At 38.2% G+C, this 12,653-nt stretch overlaps 2 protein-coding genes across 3 annotated transcripts in view; one reads left to right on the plus strand and one right to left on the minus strand.

Moving 5' to 3' along the window:
- Window positions 1-2,927, plus strand: part of LOC150076797 (uncharacterized) — an 81,715-nt gene extending 78,788 nt beyond the window's left edge. For both annotated transcript variants that reach the window (XM_090386620.1, XM_090386619.1), the window contains 2 exons: window positions 1,489-1,541; window positions 2,606-2,927. In XM_090386620.1, the coding sequence (XP_090242746.1) occupies window positions 1,489-1,541; window positions 2,606-2,725 (173 nt within the window). In that variant the 3' untranslated portion in view covers window positions 2,726-2,927. The remainder of the gene's footprint in view (window positions 1-1,488; window positions 1,542-2,605) is intronic.
- A 2,419-nt stretch (window positions 2,928-5,346) lies between these two features.
- LOC150076798 (carbohydrate sulfotransferase 11-like) lies at window positions 5,347-11,994 on the minus strand. The gene is made up of 2 exons (XM_090386135.1): window positions 11,350-11,994; window positions 5,347-6,668 (listed from the first exon to the last, which is right to left on the minus strand). Exons 1-2 carry the CDS (start codon window positions 11,569-11,571, stop codon window positions 5,748-5,750), a joined length of 1,143 nt encoding a protein of 380 aa, XP_090242261.1. The 5' UTR covers window positions 11,572-11,994; the 3' UTR covers window positions 5,347-5,747.
- Window positions 11,995-12,653: the final 659 nt, after the last annotated feature.

The raw sequence follows: 12,653 nt of genomic DNA on the forward strand, positions 1-12,653 counted from the left end.
ACACAACAACACACACACACACACTGCACGAACATAATATTACACACATTTCTGGCCTGTTACAGCGCTCTGTAACCATCACAGTGTACAAAGACGGAGTTGAACTTGCCATTCAGGTGCCGCCCTGCATAAGATACTATACGTGTCTACATACGTCTGTGTGCGCCCCATCAGCATTTAGAATATTATTTTATTCCCCATATTGTATTACGATGTTTTTTTTTTACTGCGCTGCACCGTTCGCTTACAACGAACATCTACCTTCCGTATTCCTTTACAGTTCTGTCGGCGTGAGGTGATTTGACCCGTTCGACATCATTCTTTGCACACCTTAACCACACTATTTGATTCTTTGCACACATTAACCACAGTGGGCCCTGAGCAACGGACAAGACGTGCCATTTCTGATTTGGAAGCACCCGACGCACGAGCTCCCACAATCATGCTCCTTTGAGACTCCGTGATATCTTTACTACGTCCCATAATTGCTACTTTATCACTTTGACTTGCACGACCAGATGCAAATTATCAGTGCTCTATATAGCGTACAAAGCTGTTCGACTTTTTATACTGCGAGTTATAATGGCCCATTACGGATGAGGTGAGCATAATTCAGTGATCACTGAGTGTATATATATAAAAGATACTTAAAAGTATATGGGAGAAGAGTAATAAATATATAGTAGTTGTAATTAAACTAAACGGCTAAGTTTACAGGACGTAAAATTATAGTTTTATTACGTGTTCTATAAAGTTTTTATCTTAGTATTTAATTAATAGGGAGATAACTATATTGCTTATCACGTTTATATTAATCGCAGAAAAAGAAAAAAATAATTAGTTAATTTAAGAAAAAATTGAACGCATCTGAAATGTAACGCACTGCGTACATTAACAATGTTAAGAATTATCTTTATGATGTAAAGATAATCCGCCATTGACTTACACCCACTCTTTTTAAACAGTTTCTTTCATTCTGTGTTGCTCTTGTGGTCAATGGTGGAAACTAATGACTTAAGTGGCTTACAGAATAAAAGGAGGCAAGGTTTAAGGAACAGGTACTTGGGTGTAAGTCACCTTTTTTTTTAATTGGGCTTGCGCCACTCTGATTCTCACTAGCTCAGTTAATGTTCTCTCAACTAGCATTGTTCACATTTTGTTTTTTTTTATTTCCTTCTTAATTTTGACCGTGCACCCGTACTTGACGAAATACAGCGTATTTCGTCAAGTACTGGTGACATTAAATTGAAAACCATGTGATTAAAGAAATAAATTTTAATATCGAGTGTGACCCCCCCCCCTCCATTTTATTATTAAAGTTATGTTTTATGCAAAAATATCTTTGCTTAAAAATCGCTGATATTAGCCAATTTTTGCATTTAATGAAATAATGCAAAATAAAATAACGAAGAAGTGCAACTTTATCAGTTAATTCTTAGATAAGTATTAACTTCATCTTATCGACTCTTGTTTGTTTGTTTTTTTCAGCTTTCCTGTGCCTCACTGCTCTCTTGAGATTCCTCTTCATTAGTTACAACGATGTAAGTATTGTTCTCAGTACAGTTAATTACGAACAGCGTAACATAATATTCAGCAGTAATGTACACTGAGTAGCCAGTTTATTAGGAACTCCTTCCTCATAATCGAAGAAATCGAGGTGTCTGTACCATGCTATATAAAACAGGTAGTCAGTTATATGGAAGGTGTGCGTGTCGATCAGCAGAAGATTGAGACAACATAGCGACCCAGCTGACTTTAAGCGTGGTGTAATAGCCGGAGCCAGACATAGCTGCACAAGTGGCACGAACAGTGGTGGGCAAAGGGGTATATTGGAACGCACAGTGCTTCTGACCCTGTATGGGGACTTACCCCTTTTCAGCGAAAAGCAATTAGTTGCCAATACATTGAGCTCAGAAACACGAACACTGGACATTTAGGAGTGGAGAAAGGTCGCCTAGTCCGACAAATCTCGGTTCCAGTTGTTCTGTGTTGACAGCGAAACCAGAGTTTGGCGACAACGCCATCAATCAGTGGATCCAATTGGTGTGGGGAATATTTTTGTGGTACACTTTAATGCCCCTGATAACAGTCCATCAATATCTGAATAACACAGCTTGCTGAAACATTGCTACCGACCAACGAGGTGCATCCCTTCATGCTCGCGGTTATCCATCTTGTTGCAGGAGTGGTTCCAGGAGCATTATGGTGAATTTATCGTACTTCATTGGCCTGCTCATACACCGAATCCGAACCTGTTTAAGTAACTGTGGAATGAGGTGGAACGTCCTGTTTATTGGAAGAATCCTCCAACGTCCAATCAGAGGAAACTGCGTGATGCGATCGGGTCTGTACAGGTCATCATTCCGATGGAACGCTTTCTGCATCCCATTGAGTCCTTGTCTCAACGACTCGAGGCCGGTTTGAGGACTAAAGGAGGTGTTACTCGCTGTTAAGATTAGTACCTAATAAATTCCCACTCGGTGTATGTTTGTGTAAAGTGAACAGACAATGTCTCTAAAGGGTGAACTTTAATTAATAAGAAATATTAATTGAACTTCGACTGTTTTTGGGCGACGCTGCGATGACTATTTGTTTTTATTTTTAGGTACCAGCGCTAATCAAGATGCTCGGCCCAGACATCGGGAAATTCTCAGGACAATCTGAGAGAGTGGATCAGTTGGTTGAACAAATTCATTTTAAACTAAATGTGTCCATCTCTGCGTAGACGTGACATGCCACGTGTTACGTTGACGTTGACGAGATTCATGCTCCAGCGTGGACCCGCAGAACCTAAAGATGATGGAAGCTTCATCCAGCGTTGACCCATCCATCCCGCGATAATGTTTTTTTTTTTTAACTACAGATAAAGTGTATACAGACGATAGCTTTGTACAAACTAATTTATGTGCAGCAATTTGATATTGAGATGTTAGCGTTGTTATTATTTGTGTGCGTGTGTGTATATTTTAACATCGGCTATGTGTACTCTTCGGGCGATCAGAAACAGCCTTTGATATTTGCTAATACATTCTGATTTTCTTTTTGCTATTTTTTAATGAGAACATAAAGGGACGTCGATACTGATCGTGTCCTTACAGATTGTAAAATATTAATCGTGTCCACTGTTCGCATCGCTTCTTGTATGCGTAAATTTTATTTAAAATAGAGTAACAGCCCCTTGCCCTTCGTGAAAATGTGTGGCCTCAAAGAAGTGGTGCCACGTGACTTTCAGTGTGTACGTAGAAGTCTGTGCCTGTGCATCAAACAACTGGCAGGTCGAGACAATAAAAGAAACTGAAATTTTTGGTGAATAGCAATTTTTTTATGAAAGCAAACGTCACAGTTTAGATCCATCGATTGTTAAATTGGGAAAATTTACGTTGAATTCAATGGCAATTACACTACGTGTTCCGCGAATATAGCATCTTTTAATGAAAGTGCGACTCGAGTGAAAAAAAGTTGGGAATCATTGCAGTAATCAATAAAATTAAATTAAAATTGCTCACGTCGTCGATGGGACTCGAGTCTTTTCCACCCGGTGTGGAGAGGACAGCGATTCTACCAACTTTGCTGACCACGAAGGCTTATCACAAGTGGCGTATTGACACTTGCCATTGTTTTACATATAGAATATGCGTACTTATATGGTGCTAATATGGCTAAATTTTTACAGCCAGTTCCATAAAAATAGTCTTTAAAAAATAAACAATTTTTATAACTAAACAAGTAAAAATAATAGCATTTAAAAGTGTAATATAACACCGAATTAAATAAAATAAATAGAAAATATCTCAGATTGATAAATGCGTACATTCTAACATGTATTACCTAATAGTAGAACCATATTGTAGTAACTACTTTGCAAATGTTTTTAATTTACGTTTATATTTTATTCACCATCAACGCAGAAGTTAGTAAATTTTATTTTAGATATTCGACGTTAAATTCACTTTGAGTCAACGTATTCTCCAAAACATTGTAAATTAGACTAATTAAATTAGATAAACTCCGTTAAATCAGGTCTTGCGTGACTCCATGGCCCTCGTGAGTGGCACAGTTGGTAGAATCGCCGTCCTCTCCCACACCGGGTTTAAAAGACGCGAGTTTGAGTCCAGTCGATGACGTGAGGAAATTTTATGGGCCTTTTTAACAATGTAGCTGAATTAGTCGGTCTCAGGCGAGGGCTGCATGGTTTTTACTCCTGGAAACTCTGGTTTTTCGTCGAGCAAACAGAAAATCAACCACAGAGCACACGCAATTTACAGATATGGCCTTAGTCGGCGAAGCTCCAAAAACTCTACTACCATTGCAACCGTGACACCATAGCGATTTCACCTCTTGTCACTCATTTGGGGCGTTCTGGGTCCCAGCCCCGTCGATCACTGCCAGCGGGAATTTGCGAAAGCCTCTTCAATCGAGGCGCAGCTAATATCAAGCGCTGGGAGTAAGGTTTCCCTCCCTCCATGAATTATTCTGGTTTTTCTAGCCGAAATGTACTTCTACAGCCATTGTACACAATGGTGCAATATGGTCTGAGTCAGTGATGAGACTTAGACCACCCACCTTTAAATCAGTGTGAAGAATCTTGTAAATCATTAAAAATATGATTTTGCGCAAAACCTTCTTTTCTTTTTGGTTTGTTGAAAAATACGCTGTAATCCTGATTTGCTGAAAATCAACAATTTTAAGCAATTGAATCAATCGATTTCGTCCGATATAGAAGACAAGTTCCACTCTATCTGTCAGGATAGGGCTTGCAGTTATAATCGCTACTCTTTCACACCGCATGGAATGGGTTCCAATCCCGTTAAGAAATAATGAAGTTTTATTGTCTTTTTTGAACACAGTACTGAGTTAGTCAGTCTTCCACGAGTGTCCAGAAACCCGAATATTTCATTCAGTAAAATGAGCAAATCAACTAGAATCTTTCTTATTGAACATTGGTCAATTTTTTTTCATTGAGTTTACAGCTATATTAAAATTTTGCTGGTTATTGCAGTCTAATAGAAATAAATGATAAAACGTTTTGCATATTTTTCAAAAAATAAAATCATACTAACAATAAAGAAATTTTAAAGTAGTACCGAAACTTTTTTCAAAACTTAAAATATTCACTTTTCACATTTCCTTATGGTCATTCAACCACTCAACGAAACACAAGAAGCATCTGCAAATAAAATAATGCACCACCAAATGTGCAATGTGCTACTCTTTGGGAATGGAGTCCTTGTGTAAGAGCTTTTGCCCAAATAAAATTATTAGATTATTATCATTGTAAATAATTTATAATTTTTATTATTATAAAACTACAATTTGTTATTTTTCACTCAGATCTTGTTTCCCGTGTTCTTGATGCCTTGGAGGGGAATTGTAAATCAAGTTGACGTATCACTAATAGAACACACTATTTGATGAAGCTTTCCATGATATTTGCTGATCATCACTTTCTTTTGTTCTACAAATCAATAAACAACTGGTCTGGTTGTTTTACTCCCCAAGGACTACAATACTCAGATCCGTTCTTTCCATTTCATTTTGAACACTGCACGGTCCCATAGAAAGACATTACTCGAGCTTCGGTTTCCACCTTGATGGAAGTTACAGAAGTTTATTTTTAGACAATTACAACTCTTTGAAGATGCAATCAGCAGTATCCCTTAAGAGAACGTGAGGATAGCGATTCTCAACTGAATTTGTCCTCGAAGTTTCGATGTTACGAAGTTTCTGAAAATGTCCGCCAATCTTGGTCACAATTCAGTGGAGAAATTTGCAGGCAAAAAGCCATCTATTGTGTAGCCAAATAGTTTAAAATCCATTCGATACAGATGATAAAGCTTGACAATGTCCTCTGGACGAATGGTTGAAAAGTACTTTAGGGTCACCTGACGGGAGATATTTTCACCATTCTTCTTTCCTCCGAAATCCTTCAATCCTACTTGTCTGAACGCGTACGGAAAGTCGTGTTCTGCCGTCTCCAACTTCCCAATAAAGTCATAATCAGCTTGGCACGGGTCACACCAAGTCCAAAATGGCGACCAGTGTGGGTCGTATTCCCTAGGGAGCGAGTGCAAGAGATACCAAACGAACTCCGGAAAGGTAATGTGGGATGTGCTGTTCACGTTGCCTTCCCCGCGAGTTGCTCTCATGATACGGTCCCAGTACGTCTCGTAGAAACTCACCACCTCTTCTCGAGGCTTCTCGGCCTTGTTTTTGAAAGCAGACACGAGCCGGTCGAAAGGGTGGCGTACGAATATGATTTTGTAGAACCTCCGAAGAGTTGAGGTTGGATAATAAGTTGGGCTAATGCGGTGGAGGACTTCGTTAGCTTCCAGATGAAAAGCCGTCTGGTTACCCTTGACGGTGTCATTCAAAGAAATATTTCCAAGACGGAGGAAGTACTCTTTTACGCTGGTCGAGGCCACTTTGGGGATGAAACAGAAGAAGAGCACGTGCTGTTCATCTAGTATTACCGGACATCTCTTCGGAGGGCAAAATAGTTGCTTTCCACGTCTCTTATTCGTAAAGATTCGTCTCACCCTCTGCAGTACGGAAACTTCCTCCTCATAGCACACAGTGCGCACGCGTGATACCCTCGCTTCGTATTCCTGCTGCCACTCCTCTTCGTTAAATGGTGCTTTGGAAGTGATGGATGGGCCATCTAATGACTGCTGTATAGAGAAACAAGAAAATTAGTGAAATATTCCTCGAATATTCAATCTCTCCATCGTTAATGGATGGTGAGAGGACTTGTGGGTTTTAAAAATATACGTTTGATAGTATAAAACAGGGCTACAATGCTCAATTCATTCTACGTTGTATTCCAATATTTGTAGAAGAATAAGAGCAATTTACCTACGTACCATATTGAGGTAAATTGCTCTTATTCTTCTACAAATTAAAAATATAAGATACTCTTGGTGGTTTTTTATTTCACTCAAAACAAGATAAAACCATAGTACATGTTAAATAAAGATATGATTATAAAAATATTTAATAATAAAATAATAGAAAAGTAGATTCACTGGTGTTCCAAAAGCTAAGTGAAAACTAGATTATTTATATTTTTAAATACTTCAACAAAAATTTTGCATAAAATTTGACGTCCCGATGTAATTTAACAAAAATCCGATCATCACGCCAGAATATCATTTTAGGTTCGGAAACATGCAAATAACGTGAAAGAGGTGTTCGCTAGAAAGCGCTACTTATTTCTGAACCTCGCGGGTAGATCAATGGCAATGATCTCTGTCTTTCCTCATTGCGTGAAAAACTCCTGGGTTCAAATCCCTTCAAAACAACAAGAATCTTTACGGACGATTTTCATTGTAACCGAGCCCTGTTCAGTCTCGGACGAGGATTTCGGGGTTTTACCATCGGAAACGTCAGTTTTTCATCCGTCAAAACAGGCAGTCTGTCCAGAAAATACAATGGATTTACAAAACATACAATTGTGGGTCTTAGTAACATGATGCTGTTACTCTTCTGTAAAAGACGATGGCGGGATTGCACTTGAATGTTGTATCGAGGCCGCACCTAAAAAACTTGTGGGATTTTTACAGAGGGTTCTAAGACGGGCTACCAGACTGAGGTGCACTAATCATCCACTCTGGCAATAACCCAATCAAATCAGGTCTGTCCAGTTGCCAAGCTTAAAAGCTTGGCAACTGGAGAGATCTGATCTGATTGAGCTGAATATTGGAGGGAAGCTTAAAATGAAAGAGTGAATAAATAATGAGAATGAACATATTCCCTATTAAACGGCTCAATTATGCAGAATTGTTCCTTGTTTTAGAGAGCCATAATCTCATGTTTATGGTTCTTGAAAATGGAGGCCTATTCCTCTACAAACCGCTCTAGCAGCTAGTTTCCTTTAAGTAAAATCTAAAGAAACAAACTTTCCAAACTGAAAAGTTTGTGTTTTTTTTTTTTTTTTTTTGTAGTCTTATAATAATAGTACTTATTTGTCTTGATATTTAAGATTTTTATGATTGTAACCTAACTTTTGGACACCATTGTAGTTATATTTTTATTGAAGTTAAACAATAACATGCGATACGCTTATACAAAATAGAAATTCTGAATATGTAATTTTTTAAAGTTGTCAAATTACACAGGAAATACCCTTTTGTACAATTGTTAAAAATTCATTATACGACTCGGAAAAGATGTGCGTGTATGTCCTTCGCTTCTATTATGCACTCATCAAAAACATCGCTCCACCCTAAAAGAGGAGTTAATGAAACTGACAGAAGACTCGTATGACAGTACATCATGATGATATTATTTTCAAATGACCAAATTGGCCATGATTTAGAAAATCAAATGAATGGAGCTACATAGCCAAACTCTGTGTGGCTGCATGGTCCTCCCCCCCCCCGGACAGATTCCTGTTGGATGAGATCGTAGAACAGTTGATGTTAGTACCAGTAGATAGTAGAAGACACTTCTGCCGTCCAAGTTTTGAAGAATCCAGACAAAATGTTCTGGATTCTTCAAACGTGGTGTTCTTGCCAGTACTCAACAACAAAAGGTATACAAATCAAACAGCAGAAATCAGAATAGGTGTTTCCACCTCATGGTAGTGTCCATCACTTTTTTTTTTTTTTTTTTTTCTTTCAAGATATATAAATATCCGTTTATTATAAGTGAAAGGTCATTTGGGTATTTCCAATTTTATATGCCCTGGTCGGTACAAGGCCACAGAGGGCTTACATTATAGAATTGTAACACCTATGCAATCATTTACGCATGACTCAGTCATACATTTTAATAAATTAAAAAGGCTACAATAAAATATAATTTGGAAAGCAAGAAAAAATTAAGATTTAAAGTTATTTGCTTTTGTATATATAGAAACTAGATTCTTATTTTGAGTTTACTCTTTTGATATTCAATTGATTGAATCAGGTGAAGTGAGTTACTGAATTGGACCACTTTTCCTAAGCATTTAAGACTGACCAGAACAAGGTCATTATATATATTGGTTAATGATCATCTCAATGGTCATCTTCCATTGGTTAATGGTTATCTTTGCGAATAGACACAGACTGACTGAGATGACTATTAACCAATGGGAGAACAGTGAATGGAAGCAATTTTATCAACATTAATACTGATTTCAAACCTATAAAAATGATCTTTAACCTTCGAAAGAAAAAAAAATCTAAGTTTCATATCGTTAAATGTACCTCCATCATCCCCAAAAATGTATCAGATTTTAATCGACATCATAGAGATAGCTGTTTGTTTATTTGGTTTTTAGGAGCTTTAGCAACTAAGGCCATATTGCTCCGGGATATGCGGTGGTCATTCCCTGACCTTTCCGCATCCTCCGTATTTGGTGGTGACGGGCTCGAACCTCGGTCTAATCAAGAAGCGTGTGCTACGCAATGCTGCTCCTGCCCACCTGGCTACGGAGGCGCCATAGAGATAGCGAGTGCCAACAGAAAGGTGGTCAAAGATGAGAAGGGAAGGACAGAAACCGTTCCAGTTAGAAGTTGATTACCACACGAGAGAACCAGTGTGCGATTAAAAAGAGAAAATTGGATAAAATGTAAAATATTCCCTTTAATTCCGAAGAGCGAATCAAATAGGAAGAAAAAGCATAGTTTACAGAGTCAAATGCAGATACAAGGTCACGAAAAACTAAATCCAACTGCCCATTTAGATTAAAAGCATCAGAAGCAAGCAAAGAGGTTTGAAGCAGATTTGTCACTGTGGAGACATTCGTGTTATATGAAAGAAATTCTGAGGAAGAATTTCATTAGTTCGCAAAGAAAGTAGTGCTTTTTGAAGTAATTTGAATAAAGACAGGAAATTGCGATTGGAAATTGTAAAGTGCTTAGGTAGATACGGATTTTTAATTTTAGGATCAGGAAAGGAATTATAAGAGCCAAGAGTCATGTAAAGATATCTGTTCAAAATAGAAGTATGACAATCAAGGATATACACACTAGAGAATTTACATAATTAGGATGAGATCACGACCGACAATACACAAAATAAGATTTTATTTTCAACTTAACTGCTCTTATATGAGTTATTTTGAAAAAAAAAATCTATATCAGTTTTCTGATGAAGGGACCAGACAGGTAGTGGAAGGTCTTTTTAGGGGCATTAAGACAAGCAGGATCTTGTTAGCCATCATGATCCTAATGTCACTATGCAGTACATCGAGAGGTGTTATATACCGATCTCACTTTATGCCTCTGTTATGAGGCATAAAGTGAGACACATCTTCCTTCGACACATACCTAAAGCACCTGGAAATTGAATGTTGGAGTCATCGTTAGATGAATAGGGCTGTAGGCAGAGCCTTCACTATCACACGTGCAGCAGTTCTCTATGTGAAATCGAACACAATATTATGGAAGCGTGCTCAGTGACAGTATCGTGGTTTCGTCACTTGTCACTTGTATTGGAGAAGGCTTAGTTCAAGTCTCGTCACAGACTGAGAAATCTCTAAAGTCCTCTTCAATCGCGGCCGTAGTTAGTTGATCTACAGCAACCTCCGCCTTCTTGCACCCCTTGAAAGAATGCTTCAACAAGGAGGTTGTTCTTGTTCTTCATTAGTAACCAAATACTCCTGACTACTGTCGCAAAAAACGTTTTCTCCTGCCTCTGCATTAGGAAATCTTTATTGGCATTCCAATATGGCCCTTCGTGGCCACAAGGTCTGATATTACCCTACGATATCGTGAGGACTGATGTATAAACGGTTCCAGAGTTCCTAAATTCGTTGAATTTATTTTACAAAACTTATTTCTAAATTTTTGTGTGATTTATCTTTGTGTGATTTATCTGTAAATCATAGTGCATCCTGTATATTGTTATCTATTGCAACAAACACCCTCTAGCTGCTTCGAGGATGGATGCGACCATGTTTAGTTCATTTTGATTAAATAAGTTTCAAGATTGAAGTCGCTAAAGCGTGACAATATTTTGCGAACTGGAGATCATGTATATACATACTAAATGTTAGAAGGGAAAAGGAATTCGTGAATCCTTTATTTATTTATTATATGACATAATAAATCGTCCGTTAAACTAACCAAATCAGGAAAAAAATGGCGTAACACTGATATATTGCTCAATACTGAGTTAGTAGTTCTCTTGTGACAGTCAAATTTTATTCTGGTATTCTTTGCTTTACCACCAACAAAAAGAAATGAACTTTAGAGCGCCAGCAAGTAGTTTTTTTTTTTTTTTTTTTAAGTAAAAATATGGATGGATTATATCGTAGACGTTGAACCACTACCTAACGCTGAAAATGTTTTGTTTTGTTTTCGCTAAAATTGCGTAATGATTGAAGAAACGCTAACAGTTACGATAATAAGAAATTGGTCTCACCTTGGTGTCTGCTGCACTTCCTTCTGCGCGTTCATGTTCGGCGTCGAGCCACGTGGACGCATCACCCGTCGGTCTATTACGAGTCCTCCCCGAAGACCACAGAAATGTCGGCGAGCCGAGAGAATAAAAATAAATAAAAATAGTGAATATTGCCGTCAACAGAGTCACGACAAGGCATAGACGCTGCCGCGAACAAGTGCAACTTGACCCCGCGAACTGCATTCGATTGTATTGGTTGATAACTCCACTCGACAGATCAAGGACTCGGAGAAGTTTCGGCCACTTTTACCAGCCGAGTTCGGGACTAACGTGACTCGCGTGCGGCCGACATTTCGCAGTGTCCACTAACTGGTTCTTCAAGGCTTCTACACAAAACGCTGCATTTGCTCGGGATTGGACAGCCCGTCCCTAAGATTGGTGATCGTGATTTTTGTTCGAGTAACCGTGGATAGACATTTGATGTCCGTCGAGCGATCTGAAGTCCTAGTCAGGCCACAACGTACAGAAGCAGGAAAACGAAGCAGCCCTCCTCCCCTTTCTTCTCGGTCGTGTTCCTTCCCCAAGGCGATGACTGCAAAAACACGCTAATAAGCCAGAAACGAGTTTCTGCTGTGATGAAAGAAGGGAGAGCAAAGGTGGGGGAGAGGATGTCCCCAGGTGGCATGCGAATGCTTGGTTTGAATTGTGTATGTGCGCGAGATTTCTATTGCGACATGAGGTGAATAAATTAAGTTAAAAAATAGTCTTTTGGCTTGTTACCATCTAACTTCTTTCAGGTTATGCAGAAGAGGTGTGTTAACTTCGTCAGGTGTTTTCTTTTTCTTTTGGTGATCATCCCACTTATAAAAGGTTGCTGAGCCTCACAGCATCACGCAGGAGAAAATACTAATACTCAAGGGGGAGGAGGGAGTTCGCAGAGATTGGCATCAGTAAGCACGAAATTAGAAAGCGTCTGTTATTTCCCACTGAAGCGTGTGATCGATTATTTTTTCAGTCCATTATTTCTTTAATTAGTTTAATGAATTTTCTCAAAATTTATTAAGCTCAAAAGGTTAAAAAACCTTTTGATTTTATTTAGCTAAACGTAACTTGCAATTCAATGTATCTTTAGTGGTTTTGTTACGATGAATTTTTAAAATCAGGAAGTTCGTTTTCAATTATCCTCAATATACACAGGTATCCAAGAAGTTATAACCATAAAAAAGAAAAATGTATTTTTGATGGAATTCTATGTAATCTTTTGCCAGGATAGTTTTATTATAAGAAGCAATTATATTGATTTGAAAAAATTCCTCTATTTCCAT

Source organism: Mastigoproctus giganteus, chromosome 12 (assembly GCF_048544385.1).
Source record: "Mastigoproctus giganteus isolate SK-2022 chromosome 12, ASM4854438v1, whole genome shotgun sequence".
NCBI lineage: Eukaryota > Metazoa > Arthropoda > Arachnida > Uropygi > Thelyphonidae > Mastigoproctus > Mastigoproctus giganteus.